Raw genomic sequence first — 26301 nt, 5'->3', positions numbered from 1 at the left:
TCAAGTATTAGAAAGATGTGGGAATTTGAAAAAAGAATGATTTTTATTGATGGAGCTCACATATTTGCATACACATAATTTGAACTATATTAACATTTACATAATGATCTTAGATAATTGAGTGAATACAAACATGACCTCTTGACCACCAACATGTGCAAGATTTACCAGAGTAGTTCTGCATTCATATTACGTATTGTTTATGATACACTGTGATATAACTGCACGTTTCATAAATACTATATATAAATATGGCCTATTTATTTCATTTGCTTAGCCACTCCCGCACCCTGAGCTAATGTGGATCATGACAACAAACTCTTAAAGTGCCCGCTCAAATAATATACAAATAGCGCATTAAAAGTTAGCGGTTATAATAATTTTCATGTGTTGCTTTACCCAAAACAAACAAAATTATTTTTTTATGATAAAAGAAATTTGAGGATGTGTATCTAAAATACAAAAGCTTTAGAAACAGTTTGCTATTTGTCTGTAATAGTAAAGATTTTTCAATCAGGTTGGTGAGTTTGGGTGTGAACGGCACATGCAAACAAACATTGTCACTTCACTTTACAAAAATGAAAGCCACGAGATTTGCCTATGTAGAAAAAAAAAATCAATAAGACAGAACTTCTGTGACATCTGAGCTGTGCTTGTCATGTGAAAGTGTCACTTTCCTAAAAACAGGCAAATTAGAAGGGGAAAAGAATAAAAAAAAAATTCAAGCTCTATAAAAACGTGTAAATGAAATAATACAAATGATCTTTCAAAATTGTACATGCAGACTAACATCAATATGTCATGTGACTGCTTCACTTTACCATAAAAAAAAAAAAAAATTGTGTGTTAGGGGAAAAAAAAAAAAATTACATAGCAGAGCTTCTAAAAGTGGGCAAGTGCTTTACTTCACCAAAAAGACAACAACAGAAAAAATACAAATGTAAGGTAAAAATCTCAGCTGTGCTTTTCGTGTTCATTTATGTACACAAGTAGAAAGTTCTTTGCGCATGCGGGTACATTTCAGTTTTACTGACAAAAGTATCTTTGATATTTACTCGCCGTCCTCATCCAGTCTCCAGACTTTATGGCTGAAAAATTTCTTGACGCACGCACGTGACAAAAACAGGACCACAGAGAACAAGTGTGCGGGTGCGTGTGTAGTGAAGACGCAAAAGTTCCGGAACGTCTCCCCCCCAAAAGCTCTGCGTGATGGAGAGGTTTGAGTGTGGGGGGGGGGGATGTGCTTGCTGTTGCCATGGCGACCAAGCGTCGATAACAAGTCACAGTGTCAGGTGGCAGAGCCGGCCCAAGCCGCCGTTCATTGTTGAATTTCAAACAAATATTACGGAACACAGTCACACACACTCTCAGTCAGAGAGACTCCCGCATACACACATGGGACACACAAACAGGACACACACGCAATCATACTCCAAAAAAATGGGGAATAATTCAACTGGAAATTGCTCCTGTCTGCCCCCTAGTGGTCGTGGGGGTCCTTGGCAGGTGCTTAGCTATCGTAGGTCTTGGGCTGACTCTGTCATGTGGTGTGCTCCCCCTTCCCCGTGATGAGTTCAAGGGTCTGGTGTTCTTGTCCAGGGTTTGGTCTACTTGTAAAGTAGCGGAATCTGACTATTGTGACAGTGGTTGCGGCTCATCTTGCTCTCTGCCGGGTACAAGTTGGACGAGTTGGAGAAAGATGGCGGCAGCGAGTGATTGTCGGCGCTCGGGTAGCCGGGCGGGGGCAGCAGGGACTTGGGGTCCGTCTGGGACAAGGGGGGCAGCAGCGGGGCGTTGTGGTTTTGGGTCTGGCCGGTGGATGGGCGGCGGCGATTGCGGAGAGCTTGTCTCTCGGCCAGCTGGTTACGCAGAGCGCTCACACGTTCCTCTTTCTAAAACACAAACGGATACACACATTTTGACTTTACACCGACAATAATTTAGGGACAGACACTAAGTGACCAAGTGAGTGACCTCTTGTATGATTTTTTGCAGCTCTCTATTTTCTCTCTCCAGCTGCCGCGACTTCTCCTCGTCGTTGTTGTTGGTGGACGATCCCGTCTTGAGCGTGTCCTGCTGCTCCGATTGCCACTCGCCGCGCGTGATCAGACGACGCATCTGCACGGGAAGGGATGAAGAAAGGAAAATGTGAAATCAATTATTTTAGTTAACTTTAAAAAAAAAAAAATCATTTATTTATTTTAAATTTTAATTATATTTATTTATTTAATTTCACAACCTTTTTGTAATATATTAATGAATGATTGATATTTTAGCTAAGCGTTCCGTTTGAGCTGCATTTGTCATTCCAGCAGATGGCAGCATTTCCACTTGAATGACAACCCAAACATTAGAATTTTACCCACTTTTGGCACAAAGAGCACCACCAGGGTGATGTAGGCCGAAAAGACGATGGCCAGGGCCGCAAAGGCGAAAGAGGCGTCCTGCTGAGACGACAGGATCATCGTCACCGGAGCCGTGATGAGACACAGCACCTGGAGGAGCACGCAGACCGATTGAGTTCGAGCGCCGACCAAAACCCGTGGAAATTCTCAGGTGACTCACCGCCACATTATAAATGGCCATCCCCACTGCCCGGTGGTCATTGATCTTCTCCGTGGACACAGATTTGGTCTCGTAAGCCAGGAAGATGCCGAGGAGCAGCAACAGGCCCTTGTAGCCATACACCACACCTGCAGGGGGCAGCGTTGACAAATATTTGCCCAACAATTACACCATATATATATAATTTTAATTTTGTATATGATGAATCATGTACTTGGTGGTGTTTATTGGATTAGAATGAAGAATTATTTATTCAGTAAGAATATTTTGTTTCTATCATGATAATCAATGTTGAACTTGACGCTAGAAATTTAATATTCGTCCTAAACTCTGCAAAACCGTTCCATGGCATGCTGGATGGTGAATCCAGTGATCTCAGTTTAAGTGTCGCTGGAACCTTTCACATCATCTGAAGAACCCCCCCACCCTAAAATTAATCCTAGCTGTCACCCATTTAACACCAAAAGCTCCTCAGATGCTAATTCGGCGGAGCACGCTGGACTTTTGAATCCAGTGATCCGAGTTCAAATTTTGCTGGAGAAGCATCAATGTTGTCAGCTCGATTCATTAAAGCGACATGAATGAATAATGCGGTCCTTGGAACATAAAACATGTTGAGCTTGAACAAGATAAGAAACCATCTGTCTGTGTCCCGCTCATTCCCTTTCGACGGCGTATATGTGTTTGATTTTTGTTCTTAGCTGCTTCTTATTTGGAAGTTGAAAGTGCAAGAAGTCACTCGGCATCTCGCTGACTGACAGAGAAGAAGAAACGCAGCGGGGGAACCGAAAGAAAGCGTCTTGCCGCTGTCCATTGTCTCATCGGGTGCGCCTGCGAAACGCTACGAGGCCCTGACCCACTTTGTGACCCACATAGAAGTTCAATGTGAGCTCCACACTTCTGTCATTAGACAACTCACCGAGCCACGTGTTCATCTTTTCCGAGCTGCAGTGCTCCAGCAGGGGTTGGATCAAGACATCCAAGTCCACTTTGGGGGCCTCCCTGGTGAACTCCTGCTCCGGGTGAGATGCTGGTTGAGTTGAGAGGAGAGGATAATTTGCTCATCCATCGTTGCGGTAATTTTACCTCGACGGTGATGTGCAGCGGGTCCACGATCTGCCAGATGACCAACGACAGGAAGTCCACGCCGAGCAGCACGCCCACCGTGGCGTAGAGTTTCCACGGCTCCAGCTGTTGCTAACCACAAACAAACCACGATTGTTAATATTTGGAGTTACTGTAAACCAGAAAGCATAAATTTGACACCTCACCTTCCTCTTCTCCTTCTTTTCGTCTTTCTTGGTGAAGAGGGTGTGGACCCACCAGATCTTCGTGAACATGCTGCCGTACGCCAAGCTGAAGCCCAAACCCAGCAGCCACAGACGGAACTGTAGGTGGGGGGTTAAAAAAAAAAAATGTTAATTTGAGAGCAAAGAGGAGTCCTTCGGGGTGCAGCCTGCGCGTGAATATTATACGACGGAATATTAAGCTTCATCTGTCATTGACCCCATAGGTGGACCAGTAATTACTTGCACAGACCTTGTGTAGATCCCAAAGATACTTAAGAGGAAAAGCAATTTAGCTATTCCTACTTTTTTTTATTTTATTTGCAGGTTTTAAAGGGCAAAAAGAAGCAAATTAATGTTTAGATAATATTTGGAATATACATCTGGATTAAACCCAAGTTTTATTTTACACAGTGAAACTTACTTTTAGGAAGTCCTTGAAAGTTAGGGGGAAAAAAAAATTCAGCCCTTAAGGTCAGTTTGACCGATTATCACAGAAAAATCTCAAAAGCGAACTGGAAATAAGACATTTTGGTTGAAGACAGCTAACGTTGCTAACCTGGCAGACGACGGGGAACTGCGATCGGTGTACGTGATGTCCGTCGATGCCGAGCGGGAAGACGGCGGCCAGAGCCATCATGCAGCCCGCCGCCGTCATGTTGTTCAGGTACGGCTGGGAATTCTGGATGTAGCTGCAACGAAACACATCCACAAAACATTTTTTTTTTTGGAGCTTATATTTTGTGGGTACAATGCAATACAATATTTTGTGGGTCTTGAAAACCCATTTATTTGTTTATTTATTAAGTTGTTTTATTTTAATTTAATTTATGCACGTATTCATTTATATATTTTGTGGGTCTTGAAACCCCATTTATTTGTTTATTTATTTGTTAATTATTATTTTATTTTAATTTAATTAATTAATTTAATTTAATTTATGTATGCATTTATTTATGTATTTATTTATTTAATTATTTAATCCTCCATCCATGATAGATGGCGATTCGCCGAGATTCGGCGTATAATCACTCCGGTAAACATTTCAACCCGTTTTGTCCAGATAACGACTTTTGACAAGCCTAAACGCTCCAATTGGACGCCGAGCCGCTCGTCAGTGTGAGACTTTTTAACCGAGAGCGACATAATGAAAACATTTGATGTGATCCGACACGTTTTCCCTCTGCCAAATTGCGTGTGAAATCTAATCAAAGCCGGGAGGAGATCCCACGGAGGAGGGAAGAAACCGCCGATCCATGAGCTCACCGACGTATTGGACTTGAGGTCAAACATAAATTTAGCATGTTGGATCGACGGCACAGAAATCTGGGGGGATCAAACGGAATTTGCTACGATCGTTTCTGCCTGGGAACTGTAAGAAAAAGATTGTACTCTTACCGCACGTTGCCGTTGTAGATGTTAAAGGTGAGACAAACGATGCCCAGCAAGATCCCGAGTCCGGCAAACACCGACACGGCGGCGAATAATTTCTGCGACAGGAAGCGGTATTCTTTCTCCACCACCGTGCGATCCGCAGGAGGCCCCGCCCCTAAACGAGACAATTCATTATGCATTTTTTATATCCAGCTTGAAGGGGACGTTTTTTTTCTTCCGATACAGTACGCTATTCATAAAAAAAATAAACGTATATATTCATTTGGCCTTTTTGTCATTGAACTCGTAAAAGCACACAGTGAGTGAGCGGCCATGTTGTGTGCTAATTAGCGTAGCGTAGCGTTAACAGCAAATGATCCCGACGTGCTCCAGCTTCAAATCAACTCCATTGCTGACTAATGAAGTTCAACAAGGGCCAGATGGACCCCCCCATCTTCTTTCGTCTCGAGGCAGCTAAAGCGTGGATGAGACGACTAAATATTAAAAGCGTGAGAGGAATTGCGTTTTATGATACGGCATCAATATAGGAGAGGGAGAAATTGTGTGTGCGTGCAAGTGTGAGCGCCACGTGAAGCTGATGTGTCAGATGTCAGAGTCGGGGTGTCAGAGTGTCACCCCCACAGGCTCGTCACCGCGGCAACGCAGCCGATGTCTCAGCGGCGCCATCTGTCTGACGGCTGACAATATCTACTTCCCACATGACGCCTGCCCGTCGAGTGACATGTGAGACAAAAAGTCAACTTAGTGGGATTTTTATTTACTGGGATTTTTTTTTTTTAATTGTTAAAAAAAAAAAGAAAAAGAAGCTTCATTTTTAAACATCAAACGAGAATTATGTCATTCAAACAACCACAAAAAAAATGGTAGCGCAATACATATAGACAGATAATAAAACAATACTCAAAGGTATATATTATTTATCTTCTGCAAAGATATTGTCGGAATTATTTAGCCTGTTCCCATTTTCGAAGAAGCTCTTTTTTTAACTCATTCTTGCTAGCTTGCGGGTTTACTTTTTTTGCACATAATTTTAAAAACTCAACTTATATACACACTTGACACACACTGTGCATGTGTGTGCGCTCGTGTACATGCATGTTAAACATCCAGTGTCCTTGATTAAGAAAAAAGAAAAAAAAAAAAACAAGTGGCAAGAAAAGGGGGGAAAAGAAAAACATGAGAACAGGGTGTTACCATGGCGATGCAGCTCAGTAACAGTTGCCACAGCGATTAGAAGAGAGAGGCGAACCAAAGTGGTTGTTAGGGCGACCGTGGAGATAGATAGCGGAAGGAGAGGGAGAAAGTGATAGAGAGAGAAAAAGGAGGTAGCTAAGGACATGGAGGAACTGAAGGAGGTGGTAATGATGGAGAGATGCCACAAAGGATGGAGAAAGGGAAGGTGGGGGAGGAGTGATGGAAGTAGAGATGAGGGAATGATGGAGTAACGAATAAGTTGGTAAAGGAAGTAGTGAAGGAAGAGGAAGTCAAGAGTGAAGGACACCATTAAGGAGGGAAAAGTGAAGGTGGGTGTTTTGAAAGGTGTGTAGGAGTGAAAGAGGATATTTTTTTGAATGGGTGCAGTTCCGAATAAAAAAAAAGAACGGGAGGCGATAAGCGAAGGAACCTCCTGCATGACTCACCGATCCACACGTCCTTGCCAAACCACGAGAGGTTCTTCTGGGAGCTGTCGTAGTAGCCGATCTTTTTGTAGCTGCCCTCTGAAAGACGGAGAAAAAAATTGAACAGCATGAAAACTTTCTCTGCTTTTTGGTCAGAAAGGTGAGTTTTTGTGAAACACTAAAGAACGGAAAAAGCGAGAAGCACACTTATTTCGTGGTGAAAGAAGAACGTGTTCTTTTGAAAGGCGTTTATATTGTCACAGAAAATAATACCCCGGTGACTCAAAATGGTTTCCAAAATGGCTGCCGTAGAATTGAGGGAATAATTTGAAATGTGTTTTAAAGCATGTGGGAGGGGTTCCAACTATAAAACAAAAGAGATTTTTTTTCACGGTCTCGCAAATCGTAACGTCCTCGTCGTCTCTCCAGGTTTGCTCGGCACGATATTCAGCCGGCGTTAAATTCCGTTCTCTCGTTTTACATCCTATCGGATGGTGTCGTAGGTGTAACCGATGAAGTGCACTCCAATAAACCACTTCACTCCAGTGCTTTTCATGTTAAGAATGAAAATGTGCAAGGAGAAAGAAGGGATGCAAGAGGAGTGGGACAAACACAAAGGAGGACAAGAGGGGAATAAAAGAAGCTTATGTGGTGGCCTTGACCGGGAATACTGATGAGCTCCTTCGTGAAGACGTTTTTTTTTTTTTTTCCTGGATTCACGTCAGGTCATTTCAGCGTGCTGGCCAAATTACCTCTGACACCTCGCGCACAGCCGACGTGATGCTGGAGTGTGAAGGAGGCTCATCTTTTAAGGAAGCAAAGGCGAGCGAGAATAATAATCATCCCTAAAAGTCGTTAAGTGAGAAAACTGCGTTAATCCAGCATCAAACTGCAGCCGGCACGTTTGTGCTCAGGGCAATTACGGAAGGCCGGTTTTCCCCCGAAAAAGGGTTTTTGAGAAAAAATACTCTTAGTGTCATTTTAATAGCGGGGTAGAATATGGTAAAAGAGGTGAAATGTCACGGCATGATTTAAATCGTTTCCAAAAAGGATTGGCTTTGACATGAGACGAGGATCCATGCTTGAAAAAAAAAAGGCACCCTCAAAAATAATTCCTATGAGAAGATATTTGACATATTTCCTGACAGTTTCCGGACAAATGTTTATTCAAGACATTTTGGGAAATATTTATTCTTGAATTTTCACAATAAAATTCACCAATTATAATTTCTTGGCAAACTCAAACAATTACAACTTTTAATCTCCTATTCTACAATTCAATAAAATTCCACAGCCTTTGGGGTTCAGCTTTAGCTTGTTAGCATTTAGATGAAGTTTCTATTTTCCATTCAAATGACTATCTTTACCTTGAAGCTGTTCAATGAGAGTCATGGCCATCCTGGAACCTTGAGCATCAAACACCACTTGGCCCTAAAGCAAAAAGACATTTTTAAGGACAATAACAAACCTCTTTTGTCTCGAGAATCAGTTCGATGCTAAGTTAGCTTAGCGCTCAACGCATTCAGGGGTGGAAATCATTCTGTAAAGCTTCCTGTAAAATTCTACTAGAACTTATGCTGGGGACTTATCGAAATATTCCAAATTGACAACTTTCGTCCAACGTTTGGAAAGTTCCCGACTGAATATGCAAATGGACCTACCGAAACGCCTTCAAAGGAGCTGGTGTTGAGGGCACGGTAGATCTCCGACGTGATGTCTTTGTTGTTGTAGTTGAAGTCTTCTAACCGTCGCCCCTTGGCCTTGAGTGGCGCCACCGTCTTATTAAGGGCCAACGCCAAAGCCCAGATAGCGTCGTAAGCTAGCGGGGCCTCCTGGAAACCGCCCGTCTCCTCGGGATTCATCACACCCAGGCGGGAGATTAAGGCGGCGAGAAACTCCTGGGATGTCTAATGAGATAAGGAAACAGAAGGAAATTAGATGAGGAGAACAGGAATTAATTTTTAGTTTAAGGGCCTAATAACAATAGGAGAATTTGGAATAATTGATTCAAGGGTAATTATTTACAATTACCACCGTTTAAATTTGTGCATTGGGCTTAAGTTGAGTCGGGTCACTTTGTGCACCACCATATGGCTGATTGTTTACAAAGGTAATAGCAGAGCCAAGCTTTGCTAACTTTTTGGAGTCTTTTAGAAGAACATAACGGGAGTATGCCCGGAGGAGGAGGATGTGTGTCAATCAATCAGTATTTGTCGACAAATTGTCGCTTTAACGCAGAGCGGGAGATGTACTGATGACCAAAAAGCATTAAGTGTGAGAGAATTCCATCATAACACCTCACCACCTGTTTTGGGGGGGGGGTAAATGAGCCCTGGGTGATTTGTCAGTTCCGTCCGCTCGGCAGCGAGCAATTAAGCTAATCTGCTAGCGCTCACGTGTGACGGCAGATTATTGCTCGCAATCATCAAGATGTCCCCGAGGATTACCCCGGAGGCCCACGCACAAGTCTAATTCGGCTCTCTGACAAGTCCAATTCATTAAAAAATTCCACCTTGGCATTTAAATGTGACGTGCCATCCCACCGCCTCCAGTGCTTGCCGCGCCGGCCGAGAAATATGCCAATTTCAAACTTGCAAATTGAATTGGAAATAGCATGATTGCGAGTACGTATCTATCCGGGATGCCCCGTAGAGCAGCAGGTAGCGGCAGGTGCGTTTTTAAATACAAACAACAGCTGCTGAGGGGAGGGAAAAAAAAATTTGCAAGGACGAAGCGAGGCGGGTAAACATGAAGAATAAAAGTCAACATTGAGGCAGTCAGAAAAGGTCAATGGGAAGACTTGAAGCTTTAAAAAGATTAAAAAAATTCCCATATCGTCACACTCGAGTGGAAACATGACGTATTGATAATAATTTTACAAAGAGAATGGAATCTTCTTTTTAGAAAAAAAAAAAAAAGTATGGTCCCCCATCTTTATGAGGCCTGTGCCTGCAGAGATGAGCTAAAGGAAAATGCTGACGAAATTAATCCACTAAAAAAAGGTGTTTGTTTTTATTCGTTTCTTTCCCTCAAGGAAAAAAAAACTCCTACTTCTGTTGGCTGAGATTTAGCAAACATATTGTTGATAAAAAGCTCAGAATATTTAGCGGTAAGCTAAACGCTGAGGCGCAGCATCTGCGCAAGCGAGCGCTTTTACATGACAATGAATTATTTCAATAGATTTCACATCGGCGAGCTTGCAAGGTAAATTATTGCCAGTGGTGGAAAATATCAAGGGAAAAACACACACTGATAAAATTCACATAAGTCTTATCTTCAGGAAAAAAACGAAGAACTAGAGCTTATGTTAGCTCGCAGACCACCAAATAAAAAATGTGATATTTATAATCTCCAATTCAGTTTTAACTCATTCTTTATTATTTTTAATTCTCTAAATTGTGACTGCTGTATACTGGAATTTTCCTGTGAGGAACAAATAAAGGAATATATTATCTTTTCCAAGAAGTAATCATCGCTAATCGCTAGCAACACCTAGCTTAAATGCCAGTTAACACAGTAAAACCCGACAAAGGCTAGAATTAGCTAAAGCTAATGTTAGCTGCCAAACCTCAGACATGAAAATGGGACAATTATTTTATTTTCTAGTAATAGCTAGCAGCACATATTGCTAACGCTAGCTAATAAGCATCTCCAACTCAAGTAGGAGCTGATAAGAGGACTGCGCTCATTTATCTGTCCTAAATGTCACAAATCGTCCAAACTGTTACTGGAGGACAAAGTCAGAGCCAAGTCATTAAAATTCTGCTTGAGTGTCATAAAGATAACGATAATGTCATACATTTTACGACAAACCATCTAATTAAAGCGGCAATTCTTTCCCGGGGCCGGACCTTACTACAACCTTAATAAACTGCACAGCGTTAACAGCGAGCCATTAACACTGTGGTGCTTATCTCCGTGTAAAATAACCCACAGGTGATAATGGACTTTGGCGACCGGGCTGTCCGAATTGGAGTATTTTCGCTATTAAGTTATCATAATTTAGCGATATGTCAAAAGGCGGTTCAGGCTGTCGACAGTCTCCAGCTCAGTTTAGTCAAATTTATTTCTATTTTCTAATGTAGTATCCCACGATGCATTTAAAAAGTAATGACCAACAGCAAATCAAAATGGTGTTTGTTTGCGCCTACCATGTTGGATACGCCCCGGACGGTCTCGGGATTGAGCATGACGATCTCGGTGGTCACGTGACCCTCCACGGCCTCCGTCATGTTTTCCACGGTGCAGTTGATGGTCGGGTCCTTGATCTTGAACCAGTTGTCGGCGTACCAGCCGATCAGGAACCAAACGTATTTCTTCCCGTAGAGTTTCTCCTTGAATACCTGCAGGGGGCGGCGTGAGAAGGGGTCGGAGTACTACTTTTGTCTAAATGAAGCTTCTCGATTGAGTTTAAAATGATTCCCTGACGCCAAGATGTCGCCTTGTGGCTTTCAAACGGCTCATTAAGGAGACAGAGTTTGGCAAATTTGTGTCGACTGGGATTAATTGAGCAGAGAAAAACAGGCACCCACCTCACAAAACACCTTCCTGGCTTCGGTCTCGTAAAATAGACCCACAATGATCCTGGCGTCTTGACGCTGAGAACAAGACAGAAATCCCTTTAGAGCAACAACGACACCAAAAAAAAAAAAAAAAAGTAATTTGTAAGTAAGTGCTAATGGCAATTTTAAGAGGCATCAGTGGCGGCCATTTTAGGAAAGACAACATTCCCATCAATTCATTAACATTGATATTAAATCATAAAATTTTTCACCTGCTTTTCAGTCGAGCGCCTAACGTCATTTTTTTTCTGTTCAAAAATGTAAATTTCATAAAAAGCACGAGCGGACAAAACGAATGCAAAACGATAGGGGCGAATACGAGCCTTGACCTTCAGAGTTCCGGAAGCTCAGGATGTATCTCATTAACGCTGCGCATTAATTTCTGCCAACTGGCATCCATGCTAATGATATTTGCAGCTGTGATGTGACGGGGGGGGGGGGGGGGGGGGGTCTTGGATGAGAGGATGTTGGGGGGGGGGGGTTGTTGGCTGACAGCTGAGGTGAATTTTTAATCAAAGCACCTTCAGGTTTTTGACAGCCACAGCCGGGTCGGTTAGGAAGCTCTGGCGAACGCTGATCTCGATGCCGGCCTCTTTGACTCGCTGCTCCAGGTCGTCCAGAGTCTGATGGACGGATGGAAACAAAGACCATTAAAAGACTGATAAGGGGACAAAAGTACAAAGACGCTAGCGGTGGTGGAAAAAAAAAACCCAGATCATTAACCTCCATTACAATAAGAGTCCCAGTATTGACCGCCGCCTCTCGCGACACAATCGATGTGCTTTCGCCATGAATAATCCGACAAATATGTCCTATAATTACCCTGAGTGATTGCTGGAAAGAGCAACACGGCGGCTGCGGTAAACAAGCAACGAGACGCTCAATGGCTAATTAAAACGATCCAGTGTGAAGCAAAACGACATCGACGTGACCAAAACAAAGACAGCAAATAAAATATGAGTCTTTGTTTCCCCAAGACTATTTTCCCCGGATTCGGAGAGAAGAACTGACCGAGGTGAAGACTTCAGTGGTCTGCTGGATGGTGGCGATGCGGGTCCACTTCCATTTCTGGAAGAGCTGAACCCGGGTCGGGTTATGCAGCGTGGCTGAGGGGTGCGTGCGGAAGAAAGTCGGGAAACGTTGGCGGTTGGAAAGAGCTGGCGAACTGGAGCCGTAGGAAAGCTGGGAAAGAAAATAGAAGGACGGAAACTTTGGAGAGGTCAGGAAGGCAGGGCGGCGCTAAACGCAAAAACAATTTCAAACGATTAGTCTCACGTTGACAAGTGGAACGAAAAACCGTTGGATCTCTACGAAAGGTGGCATTTAGCGGGTGGGGGGGGGATTACAGACGTTCCCCTCCCTCCTTCGTGATGGATGTCGGACATGTCGGACATTATGTTCTCTTCAAAATAAAAGTAATAGTACAATTCTAGTCTTGTACAATTTTCACTTTCATCATAACTTTTAAGATTCAAGATTGATTAATTATTTATTTATTATGAATTAATTCAAGATTTATTCATTTATTTTATCGTTTGCTGGTGTTTTAGTGATCTGCAAGATTTAATAACGCCATTCGTCACTTATTGCAAAGCTTGCAACATTCCCCAACAGTGGAATTAAACCGTCCGCCACAGGTGCCGCACGATCCCGCTTTTCCCGCTTGGCGTAAAAACCTAAAATTATGTTTTGATTCCGACCCATCGGGGCTCCTTCAGCCCTCAAGCAGCGGCAATCAATGCTCAACAGAGCTTTTAGAAACGGATACACAGGATCACATTAAAAGAGTGAAAAGAGGAGCTGATTAAAACCCTCCTTTTTGATCCGGCCGGGTTTCTCTATGCCTGGATTACAAAGAGGCACCTGCAGGCAGAGGTGGTAAAAGTACAAACAGGCTTTTGCGAAAGTAGAAATACGGCAAATAAAAAAAAGAATCTTTTCAAAGCATTGATTCAACTTGAGCTTTTTCAAGTTTTCGTAATCAGCAGTCAAACATAAGCTGGGTTCACCAAAAACACCGGTAGCTCACCAAAAAGCAGAGAAAAGATAAAAGTTTAACTTCCCACTCTTAGAAAAACAAATATTGAACTCGAAATACCCAAAAATATGCAGTACAGATAAAGTATTTGTGCTTCCTCACTGCCTGCAGGTAGAAACAGAATGATGGCGGCCATCTTGGAGAAGGACAACCACTTGAAGCCATTGTTCTTCACGACTAACGTCAGAAACGTCGAAGGCACGTAGAGTAATAAATGAAGAGCCGAGTGAGAGGAGCCACAAAGGATGGAAGATGGAAGAACAAAACAAACTGTTGACAAGCAGGATGCGAGATGGGACAATACGCTCCGTCTCTCGCTATTATGTCTCCGACAGGGTCTTTTGTGGAGCTGCCTCGTTTAAGTGTCGGCGTCTTCGGAATCGATAAACAGTTACACAACGTTGTGGACTGAACGTTTCCTCAAGTTGACTTCGTTTACAGTTTCACTTCACGCTCTATAGGACATGTTACCATTATGTCGCACGTACTTGAAGGTGACAAAAAGCCCGAACTTCTCTTATGGCGCCGACAGAAAAAAAAGAAAAAAAACTTCTGTCATTTGAACAAGGCAAAAGACGTTTTGCTAAATTACTAAAAGGCAACCCAGCCAATTAATAATCAAAATAAAATAATTATTATATGAATAATATTATATAATGAAAATTCATAAATTATTATACAAATAATATTATATAATAATAATAAAAAGCCGTAAATTATTATATTAATAATAATATTATATAATAATTGTTCTTGTGCATATTCATTCCTACCGCCTGGTCCAATTCTATCTTATTTCCCACGAGCAGCGAACGTACCACGATGAGGTTCCACATGCGAGCCGCCTCGGCCACGATGGTGGAGACGCCGCTGCAGCCGGGCAGCAGCACGATCTTGATGGGCTCCGTGTAGAGGAGGTCGTAAAGCAGCTTGGTGGACTCGCCCGGGTCGCACTGCAAGGACATCACAAGGAAAAGGACGAACTTTAGAAAACTGACTTTTATTTTTTCTAATCGATCCAACTTTAAACTGTTCAGCTCATTACTATTTTATCCAAATTTTCAAAATAAAAGCAAAATGAAAAAACTAATGAAATTTTTAGGTCAAATTTTCTAATCATCAATATCGCAATTTATTTTATTTCAAATTAAAAGCAAGATTTTTTTTTTTTTACCACATTCTTTCATTATGAGCACTTAATTTTCCATATCAAGTCTTCTGCAAGCCATTTTTTTTTTTAATGTTAATGTTGCAAGATGACAAAATGAAAGTGTTAACTTGTGATATATTTACATCTTAAAGTATTCATATAGTCAATTATAAAAATTCTTACCAAGGTTGCCTATTACTGATAGGCTTCCTATATTTTATATTATATTATATTTTGTTATATTTGATGTGCTTTCAGCGTAACGGACAGCATGGCAGGAGTGATGGGTCGCTTGCCGCCTGCCGCCGTCACGCCTAAACTGTCCTGACACATGTGATGATTCAGCCCCGCCGAGTCCTCGCAAACACAAAGGAAACTCTCCTGACGGGTGTCACAAACAATCAGCGGGCCGTGACGTGGCTCCTAATTCAGGACGTTTGCCTCGCCGCCGCCGCCGATTGTTTCTTGTGAGTGAAAACACTCGCATGCGAGTAAGAAAAGCTACGACGGCGAAATATTCTCACATTTGATCAACATTGATCACTAAAACGAGCAAATTGGAAAAATCGAGACCGCCGAAAAGGCCAACTCAACTGTTCATAGCGTAAACGAATAATTGCAACAGTGCGCCGATGCTAACAGAATTAGTATCGACTTTTGCTGTCCAACCAGGAAACGGCAATTTTCGCAACGGGGGACCCCGAGGCCGCGGGGGTGATTTTCTTCCAATCAATCAGGAGCAACAATCACTTCCTCCCCACGGGTGGTTTTAGGAAGGCGCAATCAACCCTGTACAGACTTCATCGTGTCGACTCGGATCGGATAAAAGATCTTTTATAATATGAGCTTATTTAAGCCTTAATCACTTATGGCGTCCCACCTGGCGGAACCACGTGGAGAAAAAGTATGCCGATAAAAAAGCAAGCTTCGGAAACACCCCGGTTCACCGCATCTGCGCCGTCTCGCTGTTAATAATTCATCAAAGTTGGCAGTCTGGGTTTGATGGCGCCATGGCAACGGCCAGCGGCTGGCATGTATAAGTGCCTCTCAGCATGTGCGGACGGCCGGGTACATGGCGAGGTGCCCTGATAGCCGAGGAAACGATACGCTGATTTACCGAGCTGCACGTGGATTAAACGTGGCGCTTCATGAATATTGCATACGTGACACACGCCTGATGCTTCCCACTCGAGTACACGAAAGTGATTCCCAATCTCGTGCGCTTGTTTTTAATGTGTTGCTGCTCTTGTGTCTTAAGTAGGAGTCGTTTGAAGGTTTAGCCATGTCTGGTGTTAGCATTAAGCTAGCAGACGTCCATTATAATACAAATAAAAGGAAATATTTGTAAAGGCCGAGAGACAAATATTTACACTCAACTCGTTGCGAGTCAGTAAATTTAGAAGGTTTAGAATTAGCGTCATATCTAGCGTTAGCATTAAGCTAGCAGACGTCCATTATAATACAAACAAAAGGAAATATTTGTAAAGGCCGAGAGACAAATATTTACACTCAACTCGTTGTGTGTCAGTAAATTTAGAAGGTTTAGAATTAGCGTCACATCTAGCGTTAGCATTAAGCTAGCAGACGTCCATTATAATACAAACAAAAGGAAAAATTTGTAAAGGCCGAGAGACAAATATTTACACTCAACTCGTTGTGAGTCAGTAAATTTAGAAGGTTTAGAATTAGCGTCATATCTAGCGTTAGCATTAAGCTAGCAGACGTCCATTATAATACAAACAAAAGGAAAAATTTGTAAAGGCCGAGAGACAAATATTTACACAACTTGTTGTGAGTCACTAAATTGTGCGAATGCTGAGAGACAAGTTTGCACGGATCTTGTCGGATGTAAATATTTGTGTTAGTGGTTTTCCGCTTTAGCAAAATATCTACAAAACAACATCAAGCGATCTTCAACTTCGATTTGCAAACAACAAATGTGCGTGAATGCAATTTTAATGTGTCGCTCTGATCTAACATCAAAGTTTAAGATTCCGTTTCTATTTTTTTCTCGCTACTTCAGAAGTTTGACTTGAATTTGATGTCGATACGTCCCGCAAGATGAATATTTACCCATTTGCGAGCGACAATAATGATAAGCTGAAAAGAAAATATTGCGGCTAATGAATCCTGGCTAAGGCGCTCATTGCCATGCGAGCCACCACAACTCATTTTGGCAATTACAACAAAAGTAGAAAAACACACAAATCCCCTTTACTCGCCTACACACACTTCCTCATGTGTGTTTAAGTGTGTGTGTTTTATTTTGTGTATAAGTTTGCCTGATTAACTATGAGGGAGCGGCTACGTGTGTTGTAAGTTTTTGAGTTCACACTAAAATAAGCTTGTGTGTGCTCCTGTGTGTGTGTCTGTGTGCGTACATGAGTTTACAGTAAATGCATGTGTCGTCAAGTCGTTAAGTACGTGCGTGCGTACATGTCGCCAGCTGCAGGCGACAACCACTCTGTCATCCGATTGCCGTGGAAACGGCGAAATGTTTCTTCTTTATGTCAGTGCGAGCTGCATCCGCCACACACACACACAGACACACACGCTTTTTATTTAGCAACAAAAGAACGGGGAACACGCTCACACACACGTGCCACATACGTCTTGATTTGCCGACGCGCATTTTGGATGTGCTTTGCTCGAAGAGCAACTGTGTTGCCATGACAACGCACGCACATACACACACACACCTCTGCTATTCCGACGCAGGGACACACACACACACTCGCTAATGAGAATAAAGCAAGATACGGGTGCATATGTCTCACTTAAAGTGTTGTTGACGGACGCAAGCTGGAACAAAAAGCACTCCACTCTTGGTTCCTCATGTGACATTTCCAAGAAGTGATTGACGGGCGTAGGAGGTGTGTTTGCTCTTTTGGCGCGACTAATGAGGGTCTAAGGCGCGGTGTTGATCCATCATAGCATGGAGTGTTATGACAGATATTATGATATATGGCCGGTTATGAAAGCCTCCCCGAAAAAAAATACTTTTATTGACATCCTGCTGCTTATATTTTTCAGAATCAAATTCAACCATCCATAATCCGACCCGTGTATTCTGGTTAAAAAAAAATATAATAATAAAATAACAAATAAATAAGTGGTTTTCTAATTAAATAAACAAATTATTATTAAGAAAAACATTAAAATGGATGGATTGTATCAAATATATTTCTATTGATTAAATTTTCTAAAATGACTAAAATGCAAAACATCACTGTAAACCACTTAGCTATAAATGAACTGACAATTAAAAAAATAAAAAAATCTCTACATTCTTAATAATCTCAAAACCTTGCTAGCATTAAAACAAAATATTTAATCAAAATAACTCGAATAAATTTACTCAATCCAAAACTGCAGCAACCATAGCAACAACAAACTAGTGCTAAATAAATTCCTTAAAAAAAAAAAAAAAAGTAAGCGTCGTCTTAGATATTCCTACCTGTCAAACTCCTTCAAACATTCTTTTCATGTTCTCAACATGCAGAGAAAAATAACGGGACTCACCATGCTGTCGTAGTGGATGAGCTCCAGCTCGTAGTCGGGCAGGATGTCGCTACGGTTGTTGACCAGGTCCAGCGCCATCTGGGCGGAAGGCATGCAAGCCTGTCCGCCGGGCCATCCGCCGCTCATGGGGAACAGCGCGCCGATGTACAGCTTCTTCTTGCCTGAGCACGGCCGCGCCGACATCAGCAGAAGCCAGAAGAAGAAAGAGAAGACGGTCAGAGAAGCCCGGAGGCAAGGCCCCCGCCGCCGCCGGGGACGCGCGCGACTCGCCGGCATCACTTGGACAACACGTGGAGGAGAACAACCGGAGAACCGAACGTCAGCAATTACATGTTCCAGTCACTCGGTCACTAAGTCAATTCATGTCTTATCTCGCCTCCTTGCTGCTGTGCATCAGTCTTGAAATGTGGAGACAAGTGTGAGCTTCACCACTTTTGGGCAAAGGGAAAGGGAAAAAAAAAAAAGAAGGCGCGAATGAGATACCAGGAGCAGAGTGTTGATTGGGAGAAGCTGGAGCCCCCGAACGCCCCCCCTTAAAAGAGAGAGACTGGAGTCACTCGATGTGTGTGTGTGTGTGTGTGTGTTGTGGTGACAAGGAGTGGAAATAGCAGCAGAAGGCAGGCAGGCAGGCAGGCAGGCAGGCAGGCAAGCAACATCTTCCCTCCCTGTAAGACTATCGTGTTGAAAACAGATGAAAAGATTTGCAGCTGAGGAGGAAGCGGCGTCTGATCCGCACTGCATCGCTCGCTCCGTGTTTGTGTGTGTGTGTGTGTGTGATATCTGCTGAAAGATTAGTTAGTGAGCCACAACTTCATTTTATCACATTTTTGCCTTCTTCTTAATATAAGGATGCTAGGCAGAGCGTTTAATGCTACGTTCCATATGCTAACAATCAAATTTAAAGAAAGAAAGTGGTAGTATAAATTAATTTACTGTCATGGACGTTTATATATATATATATATATATATATATATATATATATAAATGTCACCACCCCATGTTATAGTGTTATCAAAAAGACAAATCATTTTTTAACCCTAATTGATGATATTCAGGGTACTTAGTAGTGATCCTTGTGGAACGCCACAAGACCTTTTTTTCTATATACTTGGCTTTATTAGGGTTTTATTTTTATTACATTATTTTTAATTTCCTGAGAAGGAGCCAACTTTTGTTCTTACGCTTCCCGAAATCAAAATATTTTATTTATCGTGTACAATACGTAATCTTTTAAGATTAGAGAATTTCCTACTGGCAGGTCTTTAGCATTCATTTTTTAATTTATTAACATTGCACCTGAATCGAACCGGAACATCGCCTTAAAATAAACACACACACACCAACCTAACGAATAGAATGCGAGAGTGCCGAGTTATCCAAGTGCCATTATCCGAGTATCTGCGTTACGGACGCGGTTGTCATCATCTGGCATTTGCCTTCCACCTCCTCGTGCGACCCGTCCGCCGCTCCATCAATTATTCAGCGATGAACTTTATGCGCAGCTCGACTGGAGCTCGCTCTATATGTGTGTGTGTGTGTGTGTGTGTGTGTTTTTAAGACCCCCGCCGAGGCGGATGGTAGTTAGACTTTGTTTTAAAGGTTGGAAAGATTGAGAGCTTTATACCTCAAACCTGTAAAGGGGACAATCAATGTAAAATTGACTTTCTTAATGTCTTTAATCTCAGGCTGTCAAGGACAAATCTTTTTATCATCGATTATCATATCGATTATTACTCTAATTGACCCCACCCCAGCAGGTGGCGCAAAAGTGGTTTTGTTGACAAAGTCGATCGAAAGACTTTGAAGCTCATTTATACCTGAAGATGCAAATCCTGTCCAAAAAAAAGACCCTGGAGACAGTTTAGAACATCGAGTGGTGTACTAAAGCAAAATCTCCCACGAGCCATCTGTGTGTACTGACCCTGTCCCGTTAGCCTACAAAAAAAAAAAAATAACAGCAACAATCCATGATGTTGTTTTTTGCATCATCCTGCTAACCAACGAGCAGAATTGCTCACGGATGCTTGAAATTCGATCCCGCAAATAGAAAGTGTCCATCTTTGCGTCTGGCCGCCACCTCCCACCTCCGAGTGCGCCACCTCCACCCACTTCCTGCCACCTCAGCGGGAGAAAGGTTAATGCCGTACCCGGTTCCTGTCTGCCTCTTGGCTTTACACAAGTCCAAACATGAGTCACAGTCCGATGATGAAAATGAGGTAAACATTTCGACCATAAAGTTATATCGCCTTGCACAATAAAAATAATAATGACTAGAAATTATCCAAACACAAAAAAAACAAAAGAATTCAATAAGCATAAATATCAGCACAGCAAATAATCCACATGGTCAAAAAAAGTCCCCAACACATATGCAAAGTACGTCTCCTATAATCAATAAAATGCAATAATTCCTCGACAGCAATGAGAAATAATCCAAGATGAAGAATTGCTCCCGAGTCTCACACATTTCAAACGATGACAACCCCCGTTCTCAATCGTCAGCCTCCGCAAGGCAATTAGTGGCAATCTCACGAGGCCACCCAATCTCCATCGAGCTGGGGAATGACAATTAGCTTAGTGATGAGAAAACTCAATGGTCCTCATCCTCGCTGCACTTAAACACCATTTTACAAAACTCCCTGGGGGAGGTACTCGATATCCTTGATGGCTACATTGGCATGCGTACAGTATAGTGAAACTTGAATTCCAATGAAACTACTATACTGGACTGTTCTGGATTCAGTCATAATGGAAATGACATAATTTAATTATTTTATTTAATTATTTTTTACTTTTATTCATTAACAGGTTTTAAAATGTACAAATTGTATAAAAAAATATTTTAAACCTCATTAGACAGCTTTAAACGTTTGTAATAAAAATATTAATGAAATAGAAAAATAAATAAAATATTTTAGGGAGCATAGAATCACTTTAAATAGAAGAGCATAGTAAAAAAAATCTAATAAATGTTTTATATCTGGACTTTGCAGTTTTTCTTTTCCATAAAAAGACTTTCCATGATTTATTTTTCTCTTTTAGGGTGACACTGCTTCCTGGTGGATGAGTTCGCAATCCGTCTAAAGAACTCTGCTGCCCTCTTGTGGCCAATAAACAACATTACAGTTGAGGAGGCACATACTTTCCAAGACTCAAAACACGCATGTGGAGACCTTTTTTTTTTTGGGGGACTTATTTTAAATAATTTCTATTTGTTCTGTGGATCCTGATTCTACAACCTAGCATATCACATAAATACGAGTAATTAATAACAAAAGAAAATGTCTTACCTGTGCTGTTTTTGTCATCTATGGAAGACAGAGACAAAAATAGAAAAAAGAAAGAAATGTTAAAAAAATAGAAAAGTAATGAAAGTTACAAATTGTTCATTTTCCAAGCATGTTTGTTGTTTGTTTTGACCCAGGCCAACACTATAAAAATTATATGAAAATATAATAATAATATATATCAATAGCCTAGCTGACGAATCATTGTTTCAGAGTAAAGTGAAAGTATTTTTTTTGTTTCATACTACTCATTTTTGGATAAAAACATCTATCGTAATCAGTGTGACGCTGTCCTATTGTATTGTATTGTAACGCAGAGTACAACTGCAATGCAAATCATTTGTGTCCACTAGATGGCAGCAACAGTCTGTTTGCTCTTACGTAATCTTGTCACGTCTCGACAATAAAATCACCAATGTCAAATCCGCCATCACACATTTCATTCTTTGAGTGATGAAGGTCACCACATATCAGATGTCTGACTCAAAAATTCACCCAAAGCTTTCCAGGTGAATTTTACCAAAATATAGAACAAGTCAACACTCGTGTGTTTCCAAACTGTTAGGGATTACGCAACCTACTTTCACATTGTCAGAGAGGTTTTTTTTTTTTTTTTTAATCCAAACATTCCCATAGCAACTTTAATGGTTGCTATGGCAACACAGATAACCAGCTGGCAAGCTGTGGCTTTCTTTCACCAAATCCTCATTCATTTGCACTCATATGAGCAAATATTAAATCTGGCTAATGTGGATTTATGTCATTTAAGCACGTGTGTTTTTAATTTATTCTATTGTGGATTATGGTAGTAACACAACTAAATGTGTGAAAAAGTGCTGTGAATCACTTCCAGATGCTTTTGTATTTAATTTTTGTTCGCTTTGGCGGTGTCACGGTGTGACTCACAAAGGCAGATGGGTTTAGGTGCGTCCCATTTTCCCAGTTTGGTGCAGTGGCTGACATTGCGGCCCTCCAGAATGAAGCCGCTGTGACAGCGGTAGTGCAGAACCGAGCCCTCCACCGGAAGTCCCGGGGGTCTCACTGTCACCTGACCGTTCTCCAGAGACGTCCAGACGCGAGGACACAGCAATACTGGAAGAGAGAAGGTGTGTTAGCATCACACGGCTAAAGAGGCTAATAAGCTAGACGCTAAAAGATGTCATGTTAAAGATTTTGACTTGTAGCATTGATTATCTGAATTACAAATAACTGTTGTAAAATTGTTTCCCACTCAATAAATGTCCTGAAAATGACAGGCCAATATTATAATCCTATTTGGAACATTTTAATGTTCTGTGCGTTTCTGTCTGTTTTATTCGAATCTGGTGGCAGGGGTTCTTTTTAGAAATGCATTTCAATCTGTGTTGTGTGTGTGGGGACTCTTCCCCTCCGGCATGTAAACACATTTTCTTTTAAAGTCATCTAATCTGCAGCTTTCTGCTTTTTTGCACAAAGAAACATTACTTGAACGTAATGGACTCAGGGGGGAATCTTATTAGGAAGAAAAAAAAGAGGAAAAAAACTAACGAAGGATTTCAGCGCATCACTGCACCCAAAACATGACCTGAATAGAAATTTCAAACTTTTGAATTTCACGTGGATCGTTTAAACCTGAAACTGAAAGAAAATAATTACAAGAGAGCTTTTGCAAATAAAGCCTGGAGTACTCACGACAGCTGCTTTGCTGCGTCATGTCTGTCCACGTGCCGTTGGGCAAACACTTCCTGACTTTCGGCCCGACGATGACGCGATTCCCGCGGCAGATGTACTCAATCTCATAATCCATGGGTAAGATCTGAACACTGCGAATCTGCGAAGGCACGTTTTGAAAATGACATGAAGATCCCTCAAGCGTTCGAGTCCTCTCGAGACAGCGCCATATGGCGGCGAGCAGAAAAAAAGAACATTGCAGTTGTTTTTGCGTGACGAGAATTTCAATGACACTAAAAGTCGATAGAGGGGAAAGATCTCAGGGTGAATCGAAGCCCTTCCCATCTCACAGGACGCATAACGAGAACATGAAAACTCCTGGAGCCCAGATTCAAAGCCCGAAGCTGTGAGGCGGACGTGCTAAACACTCATCCACTATGCTGCCAATTTATATTCATCATTTGACAGTATTAGCGCAAATACTTCAAAAAAATTCAGAGTTTCTAGTATTGATCCTTGTGGAACACCGCTAGTTATTTTTTTTCTTTGAAAACCCTATTCTGCATTTAATTATAAAATAAAATAAATTGTATTTATCATCACCTGCTCTTGTGTCAGGCCTCTGTAGCGGATGCCTCCTTCCCTCGGAGGCCGGATGATGGCACAGCCTGGGAAAGAAAAAATAAATTATGGAAGAATAAATCATCCACTGGACGATGTTGATACATCACAGCAAACAAAACACATGATACACGCTCAATTTATCTCACGAATCGCACTCTCGACTGACTTCGTTCTTTCCCATCGGACTTTATTCCTTCCCATCAACCCACACACAGTCACGCACGCTTGTCCACACATATATGCACAAATTACCTCCAGTTGATGAATTATGGATGGGCACAACAAGAGATGGTAGAATGTGGAGAACCAGTAGAAATAATAGCATCGCCATGATTCCACCTAAAAGACAAAAGAGAAAACCAGTAGTTATTTACTTGATGTTATATTTGAGTCGTCCTGCACAAAATTATTGTCCCGGTGCTCCTATAAGACTTTAGGTGTTCCTTCTGTAGCCAGAACTTCAAATCTCAGATTTCCAAGTATGTTTCTTCATGCACACACAACAATGAGATGCCGTTTCTAGAAATATTTGTGTATTTCTGCCTAAAACGTGAATAAGCACACCTCCGTGGCGGAGACAGATGGCAGCGAGCTTTGCCGGCCGGTGGAAGGCAGACAAACTCAGCTGGAAGCCGACAATATTTTTAGACTTATGCTGACAAGAAGGCGTGCGGGAAGTAGACATTACCCCACTCGAGAAGGGGGGGTGATGGGATGGAGAGCAAGAATGAGAGAACGGGTCGGCCCACCGGGAGTCATTAATAGCAGCATATCACTGGGGCAGATGAAAGCGGAATGCACGTATGTGTGTGCGTGCGTGTCAACCGGCCTCAAGCTTGAAATGCAATTAAAGCTGGAGAAGCGTGGACAACGTCCCCGCCTCGGCTCCACAACACGGCGGGCCGGGTACATTCGTGCAACCAGCCACCTCCTTGTTGAAATATTCAAACTCTTATGCAAACCTTTTTCAACTCACTTTTTGTAACCTTGTCACTGTCCATTATCTTCCACAAATATGGAAGCAATTTCTCTCTATTTGGTTCATACTTTTCTTCCAAAATATCATTCTGCCTTGATGATACTGCCATCATCATCCACGTAACATGAAGATCAGGATGGGAGTATGAATAATATTATTTAAAAATTGCTAGATGCAAGCAGTAGAATGCTAACCACACAATCATAATATTTTAATCCTGATATCACATCTGGATCACTGACAGTACAGAATCAAATATTGATACTGTCACTGGCTATCCAACAATTTATATACCAAATAACGATATTGCTATCGTCACACTCCAATATATTGATTAACATAAAGCCCATGTCAAAGAGTTATCACGCTGTATCGTTATACACCAGATGATATCATCATTGTACCTGCAATTACAGTATCAGAACAATATTGATATCGTGATGTATCATATATGGTATCATATCTTTCTGTACAGATGTATCATATATCGTATCATATCGTACTGTACAGTATCAACAGACACCTGGAATGAAACATACGATATACCCAAAGTAACTCTTGACTTTTTACACCAAGTAAATCTTACAGTTCGACTTTGGTTATCACCGGAAGCTGCTTGATAAGAGCTCGGCTCGGTTCGGCTAAGCTCGGTTCGGCCTAGCATCCACCTGCCGGAAGCTGAAGAGGCGCGAATCACGCATAAGGTGCGTTCATGATACCTCGAAGATACCTCGTGTGTGTGCGCGCGCGAGGGGTCACCGGGAGGGTGCTGCCACAAAAAAATCTTCTGGACCGGTCACGAACCGAATTTAAGCAGTCTCCTTTGTCCAAAACGGAAATAGTGCGACTGCGTAAACGAATCATTGTGGCTTGGACCAAACATTGTCGTTGCGTAAAGCAATGTAGATGGCACTTAAACGCATCATTTTTCCTGCGGATCAGTCAAACCGGACCATGTCAAATGATAAAAACCGTATACACATACTGACAGACATTCATAATGTAAAGAGCACTTACCTTGACTTTGAAATGTCAAATAAGAATAGAAAAAAAATAAACTATACAGTCCAAATGTGCATTTTGTTCCTCTTCTTGTATGGCTTTTAGGGCTCACCGCTATTTACGTACGCGTGTGTGCATAAACGGGACGTTGGCAGGCACGTAAAAGCTAAACGACACAAAAAAAAAGATGGATTGCTACAAAATAAATGAGACAGACATGCACTATATACAACAGCGAAGCTATTGAAAGCCCCCCTTCCTCTTCTCTCTTCCTCCGCCGTCCCTTACAATCTGGAGCTAATTCCCTGCCGACGTCATGAGGATGACTACGCATGCGCCAAAATCGGGTCCATGAGACTCCATCTTGGTGCTTGTTTTGGGGGTTTGGGTTACATCACAAAAATGTCACGTCAGTTCAGTTGTATTTAACTTTTAAGTTGAAATTGGATTAATCTTTCAGTACCTGCTATTTGCATTGCTTTCTTTGTCTTTAAATAATTCCAATATGTTTCCTCTATTGGTCATTTCTTTCTGTGAGTGCCTTTTGCAACCTTTTGTTTTTTCTATTCTGGGCTCTGCTCTCATATTTCTATAAATGGCTAATTGCATCCAGACTGAGGC

At 41.8% G+C, this 26301-nt stretch overlaps 1 protein-coding gene across 3 annotated transcripts; it reads right to left on the bottom strand.

The window, feature by feature from the left end:
• Window positions 1–24: 24 nt before the first annotated feature.
• Window positions 25–26001, bottom strand: gabbr1a (gamma-aminobutyric acid (GABA) B receptor, 1a). Of its 3 annotated transcripts, none has more exons than XM_049730531.2 (24): window positions 25696–26001; window positions 23952–24038; window positions 23679–23743; window positions 23097–23235; window positions 22332–22517; window positions 21429–21446; window positions 18138–18298; window positions 14284–14418; window positions 12439–12609; window positions 11949–12050; window positions 11398–11463; window positions 11017–11208; window positions 8527–8772; window positions 8233–8296; window positions 6887–6964; window positions 5250–5400; window positions 4411–4543; window positions 3837–3953; window positions 3652–3762; window positions 3485–3578; window positions 2566–2693; window positions 2367–2495; window positions 1975–2118; window positions 25–1892 (listed from the first exon to the last, which is right to left on the bottom strand). In XM_049730531.2, exons 2-24 carry the CDS (start codon window positions 24028–24030, stop codon window positions 1608–1610), a joined length of 2994 nt encoding a protein of 997 aa, XP_049586488.1. In that variant the 5' UTR covers window positions 24031–24038; window positions 25696–26001; the 3' UTR covers window positions 25–1607. The 3 variants fall into 3 exon arrangements, with proteins under 3 accessions (XP_049586488.1, XP_049586486.1, XP_049586487.1); XM_049730529.1 differs by lacking the exon at window positions 25696–26001 and adding an exon at window positions 24264–24399; XM_049730530.1 differs by lacking the exon at window positions 25696–26001 and adding an exon at window positions 24264–24399 and having other exon boundaries at window positions 3652–3756.
• Window positions 26002–26301: the final 300 nt, after the last annotated feature.

Source organism: Syngnathus scovelli, chromosome 9, assembly GCF_024217435.2.
Source record: "Syngnathus scovelli strain Florida chromosome 9, RoL_Ssco_1.2, whole genome shotgun sequence".
Lineage (NCBI taxonomy): Eukaryota > Metazoa > Chordata > Actinopteri > Syngnathiformes > Syngnathidae > Syngnathus > Syngnathus scovelli.
Note: the sequence above shows the minus strand (reverse complement) of the source record. Positions and strands in the feature narration are given on the sequence as shown.

Excerpts from the sequence above, each read along its gene's own strand:
- gabbr1a (XM_049730529.1), bottom strand. The coding sequence starts at position 24,384 with ATGTCTACTTCCCGCACGCCTTCTTGTCAGCATAAGTCTAAAAATATT. Across the intron at positions 23,744-23,951 it reads CCATAATTCATCAACTGGAG|GCTGTGCCATCATCCGGCCT; the intron begins GTAATTTGTGCA and ends TTTCTTTCCCAG. Across the intron at positions 2,694-3,484 it reads AAAGATGAACACGTGGCTCG|GTGTGGTGTATGGCTACAAG; the intron begins GTGAGTTGTCTA and ends TGCCCCCTGCAG.